We start from the raw sequence: 13,794 nt of genomic DNA, 5'->3' as shown, positions 1-13,794 counted from the left end.
ATACAATTATGTGGCTTTTAGCCCATTGAAACACCACCAATGCATTGAAGGAGAGAGCACACCAGGGCTCAAATTTTAATTTTTCCAATGTTTCACAGCTCATGTTAGCTTTAACCTTTGTACTTTGAGGGGCCTTGTGTTTGGTTTTTTCTGGTTATTAATTTTTATGAGGCTCGTGGCATGTAGCTGTTGTCTAGCCATGCCTGCAGCCACTGCTCTGTTCCTCATGCACAACTGGACACATTGGGAAGGTTTTGGGGCTCTCACCCCCATCACTGGGATCAAAGAGCTTCTCATGGCACAGGCTTCCATATTGTGCATGGGTTTGGGCAGCACAACACAAAAAAGACATTGAACTATCGGAAAGAGCCCAAAGAGGGCAACGAAGATGGAGAAGGGCCTTGAGGGGAAGCTGAGGGCACTGGGTCTGTTCAGCCTGGAGGAGACTGAGGGGAAACCGAAGCAGTCACAGCTTCCTTGTGAGGGGAAGAGGGGCAGGCACTGATCTCTGCTCTGTGGTGACAGTGACAGGACAGAGGGAATGGCCTGAAGCTGTGTCAGGGCAGCTTTAGGTTGGGTATCAGTAAAAGGTTCTTCCCCCAGAGGGTGCTTGGGCACTGAACAGGCTCCCCAGAGCAGGGGTCACAGCACCAGCTTCACGGAGCTCAAGAAGCGTTTCCATAGCTCTCAGGCACATGGTGCGATTCCTGCGGTATCCCGCGCAGGGCAGGGAACTGCACTCCATGATCCTGGCGGGTCCCTTCCAGCCCGGGACGTTCCGCCCCGTGTCCCCTCCGCTCCCCCCTCAGGGACACCCCGCGGGGGGAAGGCGGGAGGCGCATGCGCGGAGCGGCCGCGAGGGGGCGGCCCCGCGGCGGGGCGGGGCGCGAGCGGCCGCTGGGGGCGCAGCGGGCAGGCCGCGCGCCGCCTCACCACCGGCCAACATGGCGGCGCGGCGGCCCCGCTCCGCCTCAGGTCAGTGCTGGCCCCTTCCTGACGGGAGCGGGGAGGAGGCGGCGCGGCGGGCGCGCTTCCTGCTCTCGGGGCCGGCGGGCAGCCCCCCCACTCCCGCTGCCCGCGCTGCGTCCCAGGGGCGGGGAGGGATGGCCCGGGCTTTGCGCCTCCCCAATCCGTTCGTGTGCCCCCCTCCATCGCGCGGCCCGGCGCATCGGCCCCGGCAGCCCCGGCGTCACCCGGGCTAAAGCTCCTTCCCGGGATGTAACCCCGAAACCCGTCCTAGCCAGGCCCGCGGACAGAAGGAGTGCTGGCCGAGCCCCCGGGGGGATGCGGGACGGGAGCCAGGCGCCTGCAGCCCCCGTGGCCGCCGCATCCTTCACCGTTGGGGGCTCTCGGGGCACCGCCGGGGCCTCGTCGTGCGGCGCCTTTCGGCTCTGCACAGTTCGATGTGCTGGGGGAATGACCCGAACATCATTTGCCGCATGCGGGGAGTATTTTTCATCACTAGAAAACGCTCTGGCGGTGTTATTTGCCACAGAATGTGTTATACTTGTGTACACGAGTTTTGGTTTAAATAATAATAATTTAAGGGCATAATTAGCATAGCTGTTCATGACAGTGTTTTAATATTCTCTGTCTAAAGAAGTTAAACGGATTATCTTCAATACCTCAAAGAAAGGGCATTCAATAGCAACTTTTTAGGATTATGGATCTTGCTGTTTGTTTTTTAGTACTCAGGAACACTTACGTGGTAATAAAGGAAAATAACATGCACCTACATGTGTACTTACAATCTTTGAAGATTTTACTCCTGGTAGTACAAGTTAAAAAATGGTCAAAATTCTAATAAAATATTTATCTCTATAGTCATACTTTAATTCTGGATAATAATAAGTTTAGGTAATAATTTGACTGCTCCTCTTTTCTGGAATGTCCCACTCATATTGCCGAATTTAGATTTAACCTCAAATACATTTAAACAGAGTGTACTTCAGTTCTTGTGTGTATGTCACAGAATGTGATACTCTTTCAAAATATTTTTCTTTAAAAAATCTAGACCCATCTCTTTTCTCTGATGTTCAACTATACCTGGTGTTCAGGATCTCTTAATTTGAAGTTGTAGGATGCCTGTTTTGAAAACATTGACAGAATTGTCCTGTGAACATGGAACTTTACTGAAATCCCAGCTATAATCTGTTTCATTTGTTGTGGAAAAGGAACAGAAGTCACTTCCTGGCTTTGGGGCAAATGCTGATGTCTGGTCCTGTGGGAAGAGCACTGGGCCAGAAGTTCCTAATCTTTCCAAGTGTTGGTCTGTCCCTTTGGTTTTTGTTTGTGTTGAATGAGCTAGCTGGTCATTTTATCTGATGCCTCTTGGTTCCTGTACTTGAACAGGTAGGGGATTCTTGTTCACCTTTGTAGTGCCAGTCATGGATTTTATAGATTATACCACCTCTGTAGCCTTCTACACCTCCCTTGATGATGGCATAGAATCCCAAAATCTTTTGTTCTGTGAGCTGCTGGACCATAGGTAGCTCGTACACTACAATTTAATCCATTGGATTACTCAGTTAATGCCCAAACTAGGTCTGGGGTTTTCACATAAATTGTTAATTCACTCTATGACTGAGAAAACAACTTTTTTAAAATTGCTTTTTCTTTTTCAGACCACGACAGTGACGATGATTCCTATGAAGTGCTGGATTTAACAGAATACGCTCGACGTCACCATTGGTGGAATCGCCTGTTTGGCCGCAATTCAGGACCAATTGTTGAAAAATACTCTGTAGCCACACAGATTGTGATGGGAGGTCTGACTGGCTGGTGAGGGAGCTTCCCTTTCCATAACTGACCTAGACCTTTTACTCTGTTAGAAGATCCATTTCCATTTGAAGCAGATAAATATATCTTTAATGGGATTTCCTTTAGCGTTGAGCAAGATTATTCATGTGTGAACTATTTTAACTTGTTACTCTGACTCATCATTGTGAAGTGTTTTTTAATATTGGTGGAACACCAGTTATCCAGGGGAATTCATGCTAGTCACTGTGGAAAGGATTTGGGGAAATTGTCAGAGCTCTAAAATTACAAGAAGTAAATGGAAAATTTCTGCATATAGCTTTTCTCTGGTATGGAAAAGCTTCTTTTCTTACTAGTCTAGATTTAGAAACTTAGTTATGTTATGGCTGGGACATATTTTACAGGTAAAAGAAATGAAGGGGAAAAGAAAAGGATGGCAAAATACACTTTTAATGAAGAACCCCATTTCATGGAGACTGATTTTCCTCTAAATTGAGCTGCAGCCATTTTGAGAAAATACAGTTTGCTGTGATGTTATCTGAAGGGAGATACCATAGCCTAGTTACACTAGAATAATTCATGGTGAAAGCTAGACAGTAAAGATGAGAACTTAAACTGGAAAATGTGGTCACAGCCTGAGCAGCTGTGTCAAGGTATTTGTTATTTCTCAGAGAATTTGAATGGTATTTGTCTATTCTAGTACAGAGAAAAATTGTAAATTCATTTGAAAACACCATTGTGGTAGCACAGTGATTTTCAAAGAGGGATTCTGCAAGAATTGGGATATGAAATAGACTAAAAATGAAATTGTTGTACCCAGGCTTAGCCTTCAGTCTGATTTTTTAATTTGCTCCTGTAGCCTTAAAATTATTCTTTAAAGTTACATGTGTACATGTAAACTCAGAAATTTCTAGGGAATAGTTCATCTGGCATCCATAAAACTGGCTTATTGAATGATCTGGAAAATGTACATTTCAGTATCTGTAGATGCACATCTCTCTGGGTGCCTTCTGATGCATATAAATAAGAATTCACTATTCATGTGCAGGGGAAAAAATTCCCCTCTGTGTGTGGGCCAGTGTTCAGATACACTGAAATTGCCCAGGGAAGTTGTGGAACCATCAGCCCTGGAAGCTCTTAGCTGAGTCAGGGCACTTGGCAGCCTGATTGAGCTTTGAGATTGGACTGGGCTCTGCAGCAGTTCTGGGAAAGTGACTGGCCTAGGTGACATCCAGAGGCCCCTTCCTGTCTTATCACTCCTCTGTAATATCAGTGTCTGTGCTGTTCTCCATTTGATGAGGGAGGGTTTGGAGACTGAGAACAAGGTAATTTTCTGGTTGCCTTGATCCGTTAAAAACAAACTTAATACTGTGTCCCAGCAGAGTGGCCTCACTGAGTTTAACTCTTGTGGTAGGGATGTGCTGCTTTTTGCTGAGATCTTTCAGTTATGAGCTGTGCAGTTAATATAAATTATGGTATAATGTATTTACATTCCACTTGGGAGCTGTTATAGCAGCACTGTTACATAATTATGTTGTGCTTTATTAACGTGCTACGTTTAACAGCTGTAAGATCTAGAGATCTCAAGCTTGCTTTAAAGGGGCATCAGACAGCCAGGAACAGGCAACCATTAATCACATAGCCTTGTTTTAGACATGGTTAATTTAATATTGCTTGCATTAAATAGCCTTGATTTTTAAATTTGTAAATATGAAATGATGAATTCCCTTTTTAAAATGAAGCAATAGTAATAGTTGCAGTCAGGAATTGTGTAGTGTGGCATTGTTCAGCAGAAAACTTCATTGGACTGGGTTTTTTTTTTGTTTTATTCCCCTAAGGTGTGCGGGATTTTTGTTCCAGAAAGTCGGAAAGCTTGCAGCAACTGCAGTAGGTGGCGGCTTTCTTCTGCTTCAAGTATGTAGCATTTCATGCTTTATAAGTTGGCAAATGTTATTTACTGAACAATAGGAAAAACACAGCTGTTGGGTAACATTTAATTAGGAAGGCTTCTTATCTGCTTCATCTTTGTAGTCTTATCGGTGAAAACTTTACATTTGAGCTGGGATATTTTGTACAAATGTACAAAAGAGACATTTCTAAAAATCAGTGGTACATCAGAATCTGCTCTGTCCTGTAAAATTGAGTGTTGTAAGACAAAGGGACTTCTGTGCAGAAGCTGAGATACTGTGCATGATTCGATGTTGCCACATGAGAGGAACTGCCTGTAAACCTATGGTTAGGGAGAATTTAAAATGTGTTTGTTTTACATTGGTTTGAGAATTTTACCAGAGCTTTAGGCTGCTTTGACAGTTGCCTGGGAGGCTTGTTCTGGTCCCAGCATGAGCTGTGTTTTTCTGTTTTCTCCCCTTGCAGTGTTTTATCTCTTGAACCTCTAAAGCCTGGCTGAATTTTGACAGCTTCATTGCATTCCTCTCTCTCCTGGCTTTCAGGTTCAGAAATTTTTAATTATGTTATCTGGCATGATCATTTGCATTTTTCATCAGATACTGTGATTAGGCAGGGATATATTTCCAAAAAACCTTTAAATTAGATGAAACTTTAAGTGAAGGAGAATTTCATGTGTCCTTGTGTAAGATGCCAGGATTTTACTGGCATTTTTCATATCTTAATACTTGTGAGCTTCTCATTTTTCCTCAGATTGTTCTAGGGGATATAGATTGATGCCTACTTAGGCTTAATGATACACAATTTCTTGAGAGGGGAGGTTAAAGATATATTTATTCTTTCCAGCATCACCCTGGAGGGTTTCTGAGAGGAATATCCTGCTTTTATTTCTTTTGATGCTGTGACTGGTGCAGCCAAGCACTGGTAGGAAGGGTGGGGTAGTAACTGCTGCTGTGTAACACATTGAAATGTTGCTGTTGTGTGAAGTACACACACTTCCTTCATAATCATGGTCCCTGTTGGTTTGGGGGCTAGTTTGGCTTTTTCCTCTTCCCGTGTTTTGTATGCCATTGGTGTTAATTCTTTTACTGATAATTCTTTTATCAGTATGACTGAAGAGCTGCCAGAACAGAGGCACCCACAGAACAGAGGCTGTGGAGGCAGCAAATTGCTGCAGGTGCCTTCCTCAGTGCTCCTGACTACAGGAAGCTGAAAAGTTAAAGCTGAGACCTGTAGACAAAAGAGAATGAAACTGAGTAAAACACATCACTTGTGCAGGATTTTTGCTTGTTGAACTGCGAAGTTTGGGGAGCTTTCCTGAACATGCAGTAGATTTGCCACGTGGTTGAGTGTCTGATTTCTTGGTTGATCTCATTTACACTGAATCCAAAAAGGAATATTTTCCAAGAGGAAATATGAGTTAAGTATTTTGATTGGATTGTCTATATCTTAAGTAAGATCAGATTCTCTTGAAAGGAAATGAAGTAAATGCCTTGGTCTCTCTTTTAATTCAAAACATTTTGCATTTTAAGGCTGAGTCATAAATTCTATGGTGTAATTACATTTCTGTAGTCTTTAATTTTTTCATTTAAAGATCACACATCCTGATTCTATGAATACGTGTTCAGTGCTTCCCCTGAGTGGGCAGAAGAATATTTCAGCACATTACTAGAAAGTTCCTTTTTATCTGTAAATTTCTCTGAAGTTGCAGATTTCATTTCAACTGCTGATTGCAATATTGACATTATAATTACATGCTAGAACAAGTATAATAACTACAGAAGGCAGGATTCTTGGCTAAAGCTCATTCAGTGAAACATTTCAGTCTTAAAATCAAAAAAATCCTTTTTGTTCTTCAGTGGTTGATGACTTCATCTCAAGAAATGTAGTAGGCAACTGAAAGCAATACATTTTTCAGTGTCAGTTTGTACAGGAAACAAAAAAAGATTTTTCACGTTTTCGTGATTGATCTAGAACTTCAGTCTTAATACAGATTGTATTAAAAGTAGTTTGAGAAAAGTAATAAAAATTGCATGAAATTTGCACAGCTGTTCAAAGTGACCATCTGTTATCACATCTTTGCAGTCAATACTTCTACACCTTAATTTGACTAATTATTATTTGATTATTAAGTCTGCTTCTTCTGTTGAAATAGATGTAGTTCTTCAAATATGCTGGTATAAGAGCAATATCTAGGTGCTATATATTGGAAAATATAATGCATTTCTCTTAAAAATTGATTTTAAGAGTTACACAAAAAAGACCTTTTCCTTGTGTAACGTCTTATTTATACAGCACTGTTTGGTAAAATCCTGAAGAGTAGGGAAGTATGAACTCATGTATTCTTGGTTCTGCTGTAATGAATTGGTTAAAAACAATTGCCCTTAATGAGTACCTAATATCTCTTTATTTTTAAAATCCTATATCCTCAAGAGCAGTTTAATTGTTTTTTGCTCTACAGTGAGTATACAAATTACAGGTTTTTCTATTCTGCATTGTCTATTATTAAATAATGAAACTGGATTTTTATTCAGTTACTTGTGCTTTCACTAATACATTTTTCCTCTGCCCATTAATATGTCATTGATGAATTAAATTGAATTCTTCATTAAATTTTACTCTAATTTAGGAAAGGTAAATATGTGAAAACAACATAAGAAACAAAATAAACTCTTGAGATATCCTTGGCTTTATCTTGTACAGGGTTTTGTTGATGGTGCACCATGATGATCATGGAATCATAGCACAGGCTGGGTTGGAAGGGACCTTAAGGACCATGGAATTCCAGCCCAGTGATGTTCCCAGGGAGGAACCTTCCTGCTTCTGGGGCTGGGGGCTTTGTGAGGAAGAGCTGGATTCAATTTTATGTTCAATATCCCACTTAAGAGTCGATGTGTGCACATTTAGAGGGAATATTCAGTGGAACAGCCAAAGCAAATTGGAGTTGGAAGTTGGCCTGATGAAGAAGTTTGTGGCAGGTTCTGACATGAAGTGGAGGGACAGAGCATCTGTGACCTGCAGGGGGGACAGCAGAGCTGTGCCTGCAGGTGGGGGCTGAGGGTTCAACCTCTGCAGTTCAGCTCTTACACCAAGTGTTGTGTCACTTCTCACTCAGTCCCTCCTTGTCAGTGCTGAGCTTTGAGACTTGTCAGATCTGTCAGAAACTGGGGGCTGTTCCCTTCCTGAACAGCAGAAAATACCTCTGAGTGCCTGTGGGTTCTGTGCACTGCAGCTGAGCTCATCTGTGCCCTCTGGCCTTGCTTGGGCTCTTTTAGTGTGAGATTTTGCCCTGAGGAAATTAAACTCTTTTGTCCCATCTTGCTGTACAGATCTTTTGCTCCAAAACATTTTCCTGCTCATTATTTGTGATAATGTTAACAATAAAATACCTGTGTGCCTCTCCAGTATCACCCCCAAAACGAGCTGTACCCTTGGAGATTCTCCGCTTTTCTTGATTAATATTGAGAAAGATAACACATTTTAGTGTGCCTGCACTGATGCATTTCTTCAGTTGCCTTTTTGGAAAAAAAATCTGTTATTTTTTCAACACTTTTGGAAGGTCTTGAAAAAATAATGAGATATGTAGATTCCTGTATAACCCAAAATCCACCCCCATGGGTCTCTTTAATAATATATGCAATTAATATGTATACAGCTATACAACACCTCAATATATCCAAGCATGGATATGATAATGGGATCCAGTTATTTTACTTGGTTATCATAGGACCTGAATTGAAAAATACTGGTAAATTTTGAGATTTTGCATTTATGTAAATTTACTGTTATAAGCAAATAGTTTTTTTATGATACATTGGAGTCTAATGTTTTTTCAGCATTTGAGTTCAGGGGTATTATTTCTGCACTTATATATGAAATTATGTAATTATTGGGGTTGCAGCCAAAGTAGATACGACACAGGCTCTGTCACTGCCAAAGTACAGGTTTTTTTTCTTCTCAGTTAAAAATTTTATATTCAAAACATTACCCTCTGTTGCTTATTTTATAAACACTCAAAAAGTAGAATTTGGAATCTCTTATTTCAGGGCTACAAAGTTCAGGGAGAAAAGATAATCTGGTTTTGATACAAGTGTAAGCTCTGCAGTAGTTACAAACAGATCGTAATTAAAAACTTCTGCCTCATCTTTGTGCTGTCTGGATAACTGAGCTAATTAAAGTTGTCTTAATGAAATGTTTCTTCTAAGATCCATTTACATTTTACAAGCAAGCAGATACATTAGCATTTCTTACATTGTGTTGGACTGAGTAGATCAGTCACATTCAATTTTCAGTTGTATGAGTGAGAAGGCACCAGTTCAATGCTGGGGCCTTTTTGAAATTCTTGTGGTTATGTTAAATTAATAAAATAACAATTGCCACAATGTGCAGCTATTTTTTTTTTCCTGGTATGTCATCCAGTGACTGGATGTGCAACCAGTACAGTTTCAAACTGGTTTCCTGCTCTGATACTGTACAGACAGCCCTTAATGAGCTGTGCCTGCCTGGCACTTGTGCCCTTGTGAATAAATGGTTTTACAGGAGACAGGCAAAGTCAATTAATTTTTTATTAATTATATTTTGAGGCATGAAGTAAAAGAGAGTTTAAAATACAGTAAATTTATTTTGCATTTGTCCAATGAATTACTTTTTTTAATTATGCAAAGATGGAAACTGAAGCTGACTTTCTTGCAGAGGTGATCTAAAAGCTTTGAATTGAGACAAAATTTGTCTGACACTTGTATCTTTTTTTTCCCCTGGATTATGAAATCAGTTTGTGGTGAAATAGGTTGCTTAGTTACTGTGGCAGTTGTAGTTATAGCTAGATGGTCTAATTTCAGTTATTTGGTAGCAAGATCCATGTGAAAGTCAAACTTCAGAGCCTGCAAGTAATGTGAAACTAAACCTAATAAACTGTGTATTTAGGCTGCACCTAATAAATTATATATTTAAATACCTGTTCCACAAAAGTGCAATATCTGACTTGTGTTTACCAGTTGGACAGTTTGCATGGAAGGCTGTTAGGTAAATTGGGCAAATTTCCCATCCACCTTAAGAAGTACCTGAGAAATCTCTCTTTAGCAAGAGTTTTTGTATAACAATCATTTACATGTAAGTTTAGTGATTTATATCTATTTGTCCTGACAGTTAAAATAAGCAGGAATTACTGATTTTTTTCTCATTTTTTCCCCCCAAATAAACAGTTGTTTGACTGTTTTCCAGAACATGCAGCAATCAAATATTAGTAACAGAAATGAGGCAAAGGTTTGGGGTGATGGTTAGACATGCTAAAAGAATTGGAAGTTTGTGTTTGTAAATTGGTATGAACCAGTCTCCTCAAACTTTCTCATTTTTCTGATTTTACAGAACTTGTGCTGTTCTCAGGCTGTGTTATTTTTCTGCTTAATGGTTTTGTTTTGTAAGAAGTGTGAGAATTCTCTTGTAATGAGTACTTTTTTGTTGTTGTTGCAGAGTTTAAATTGTGTAGGATAAAATAGTTTTCAGTATTTCTAATGATGCTTTTGATTAGCCCCAGACACTCTGTTGCAAATCAGAATTCTACAATTCTGAAAGAAGCTGAAACAAAAGAGTTTTTTCATTGTTGTCCTATCAATGTGTTTTTCTTACAAGTAAAGTTACAGCTGAAGGAAAAACATTGCAAATCTTTTATAACTAAACAGAGAACTGCTAAAATTATCAAGAGTGTACTGAACTTTGCCATTGCTTGTTCTAATTTGAGCTGCTGTCACTAAGGAGAGATTTGAAGCAGAGAACCTGCTGAAATTGGAACAATGTCTTCTCCTGTATCTGTAATAAGTAAAAATAAGAAAAACTATTTTATAGGCACCAACACAATGCATTTTGACTCATGGAATGTGAATTGCAGCTGTACTAACTGCCTTTATTTCCTTAGATTGCTAGTCATAGTGGATATGTACAAGTTGACTGGAAGAGAGTTGAAAAAGATGTAAACAAAGCAAAAAAACAGTTAAAAAAGCGTGCAAATAAGGCAGCTCCCGAAATCAACACTCTGATTGAAGAGGTGAGTCTAAGGTGATAAACTCCTTTTTACCACTCAGGTTTTCTTACCTTCCACTGCAGGTGATAATGAGTTGAAAATGCAGATGCAAAACTGGAACACATCAAAAATAGTTTGGCTTACTAATAGTATATTTAAATAGTAATTTGTTAAAGGTTATCAGACTGTGCTGTCTTTTATTCATTCAGCTTTCTGGTTTGGCCACTGTTAAAAGTGACACATGAACTTGTTCTTGGCAGGTGACAAAACCAATAAGGTCATGACATGGTAAAAAGTTCAGGATGGTGTGGGTAAAACACAGTAACTACAAAGACAAAACCCAAATCTTCTTAGTCTGCTGATAATAAAATTACTTGTCTAGACAAGAATGACTTTTCTGCAGAAAAGCTGTAGCTACTTTGTAACAGGAGTTGTGATTTTGATCTCATTTTTACACATTTTGGAGAATATCTGTCTTCAGAATCTACCAGTTGCCTACTGTGTTGAGAAGAGGTAGATGTGATAGTGATCAGTGTCACTGGGGCTGTTTCACCCTGTCATTTGAAGACTTCCATTTAATCAATTTTGTGGTTGTTTGGGGATTTTTAAAGCCTGTTTTCACATATTTTCATGTTCCATACATCCAATCTAAGTTTCATTCTGAATAACTGAGAATCCTGGCTGGGAATGTGCTGCAGATGGTGAAACAGCAGCCACACTGGTGTTCTCTAATTAATGAGTTTTGACATCTCAGGTTTAACCTATATGGAGTTGCATATAGATTGATAAAAATTACCTTAAATTTTAATGTGAATATGAACTGAAAGTTAAAGACTGAGAGTTTTCTTGCTTCCTCTGTACTTCAAATAGCTTAACCTCTCCTTCTCCATTGACCTGTAGAAATGGGTAGGATAGGATGGGGTTTTTGGTTTTCCTTCAGTGTTTTTCCTCTCAGATTATATGACTCTCTTGTAACCGTGTGTTAGTTACCAATCTGAAGTGTTTAAAGCAGAGGATTTATAAAATGTTACATTTTATAAAAGATGTTATAGTCTGTGCTGCTACTTCATTAAATACTCTGCACCCATGTCATCATACATAAGTGGTTTATTCTAGGATTAAGTTGTTAGGAAACTGGCTCATAATGGAGTGTATTTCTTTTCCAGTGACCTTCCAAAAAGCAGTATTTTATTTTAAACCATTGTCATGTGATTACAATTGAAGTCATGGTGGTACTCACGCTTTTTTTGACAAGGCAGTGTGTAAAACATCTGTCTTGTTCCAATCAAAACAAGAGTGGTATTGGCATGAAACTGCTGTAACAATTCCTCTGTATTTTGACTTTTAAAAGGCTCACTGTGTTTTAAATATATCATTAAAGACTGAGAGTCAGTTTGCACTACATTAGTGCCACCTATTTTTATATGGTTTAAACACATCACTTCCCCCTTCCCCACAAGTTTAGAGTCCCTGTTTCCAGGAAGTTGTGATAAGCATTAAATTATAAAAGTCAAACACAATTAACTTTATGAATATCATTTTTCTTCTCAGTCCACAGAATTTATCAAGCAGAACATCGTGGTGTCCAGTGGGTTTGTTGGAGGCTTTTTGTTGGGTCTGGCATCGTAAGGACCCCAACGTCTCTCCCTGCCGGGGTCCGTGTCGGCCGAGATCAGCTGTGGTGACACTCTGTCTGCAAGCAGTGTGGGTCACTGGCTCTGCCACAGCAACACAAGTGGACTAGCTAGACAACTGGGGAGCTTTTACATTTCAGGCTTTTGCCTCTTGAAGCTTGGCAAAACTAGGATTTGCTGAAAAACTGTGCAGTGTGCTCATTTTATAGCATTTCTGGGCAAAACTGGTTCATCCTCATCATGACCCTTTGTATCTCTGGCCTTTCAAGATCTAGCATTTTTTAAAATGTTATTCTTGGAATATAGCTATGTAACCATACTATAAGAATGAAAGCTCCATTTTTATGTTTTCAGTTAAATACTGTTTATTTAAAAAGTATTTTTCTTCATGCTGTAGTAGGTAGTATCAATGACTACATACTGTATGTGATGTTGTAGTTTCAGCCTCCTGGCTGGCCATCTTCTTTAAAAGTCACTGCAATAATCTGTAATACCTTTTTACAGAGTATTAAATAACAAAGAATCATGGGCTTATTAAAGGTGAAAATTAACTTAGACTGGCCTTTGTGTACATAAAAAAGGAAGTCTCTCAATTATAGCCTGCAGGGACCTGATGCCAGAGTTTGCCCAGACAGGTTTTTAAGGTGGTTTTAGTGATTGGTTACCAAGTTATTCTAAAGAAGCTGAGAATCCAAACACTCAATGCATTTTTCTGCATTTCAAACTTGCGAACCTTTCAGAAATTTCTACACAAGGAAGAGTTTGCACTGCCCTGATCTCTCAGGTTTTTGCTGTAGCAGCAGATGAATGTGAACTGGAATGTTTCCCACCAAGCTTCCCTTGGGTTCCTGTTCCCTTCTCTGAACAGCAGTAGTGGTTCAGTAGCATCAGGTGGATGGATGGGTGTGAGCTTGGGATGCACAGGACATGGGATGTTGGGCATATTAACCTTCTAAATATTTGGATTTGTGCATCCCTGGCTCTGGAGGTTTGTGTTACTTGCTGACCTTATGTTTGTGGTGTTTGTGGCGTTTGTGGCCAAGGTGAGTAAGGTATGAAGCATGTCCTGCCTACCTCTGAGATTTAAGGGTTTCATCAAGCCCGTTTAAGACTTTGGAAAATAAATCTTAACACACACACACCCAAACTAAACCTCCAAACCTGAACTACATGAATGGCCATGGATCCTAAATGTTTCAAAGTGAGTATCTGAAGTTATAAAAGCACAGTTTATTGAAATGGGAATGGGAAGGAGGAATGTGTCTACTGGGTTATCTGGGATTTAGAGTAAAACAAAGAAAGATGAAAATGTTAAAATGTGAAAACCTTTGCAGTGATGTTCAGCCCAAAGAATAATGGGAAGGTAACCAACCAGGCAGCTCTTTCCTGCTGATGAAGCTCATGGGTTTTTGGCACATGCAAAGGGAACTGAAGCCAACTGACATGAGTCATCCACCCTGGATGACTGGAATGAACTGGGTA

The 13,794-nt window shown here is 40.0% G+C and overlaps 1 protein-coding gene across 1 annotated transcript; it reads left to right on the top strand.

Moving 5' to 3' along the window:
- The first annotated feature begins 893 nt into the window (after positions 1-893).
- FUNDC1 (FUN14 domain containing 1) lies at positions 894-12,867 on the top strand. Its single transcript, XM_033052880.2, has 5 exons — positions 894-975; positions 2,625-2,781; positions 4,596-4,671; positions 10,574-10,702; positions 12,230-12,867. The coding sequence occupies exons 1-5, from the start codon at positions 945-947 to the stop codon at positions 12,305-12,307; spliced, it is 471 nt and encodes a 156-aa protein (XP_032908771.1). The 5' UTR covers positions 894-944; the 3' UTR covers positions 12,308-12,867.
- Positions 12,868-13,794: the final 927 nt, after the last annotated feature.

This window comes from Catharus ustulatus, chromosome 2, assembly GCF_009819885.2.
Source record: "Catharus ustulatus isolate bCatUst1 chromosome 2, bCatUst1.pri.v2, whole genome shotgun sequence".
In the NCBI taxonomy this organism is placed as follows: Eukaryota; Metazoa; Chordata; class Aves; order Passeriformes; family Turdidae; genus Catharus; species Catharus ustulatus.
Note: the sequence above shows the minus strand (reverse complement) of the source record. Positions and strands in the feature narration are given on the sequence as shown.

What these genes read in the sequence shown, in the direction of transcription:
- FUNDC1 (XM_033052880.2), top strand. Translation starts at nt 945, where the DNA reads ATGGCGGCGCGGCGGCCCCGCTCCGCCTCAG. An exon ending in GCGGCCCCGCTCCGCCTCAG is followed by an intron (nt 976 to 2,624) that starts GTCAGTGCTGGC and finishes TTTCTTTTTCAG; the next exon opens with ACCACGACAGTGACGATGAT. An exon ending in TCAACACTCTGATTGAAGAG is followed by an intron (nt 10,703 to 12,229) that starts GTGAGTCTAAGG and finishes TTTTCTTCTCAG; the next exon opens with TCCACAGAATTTATCAAGCA.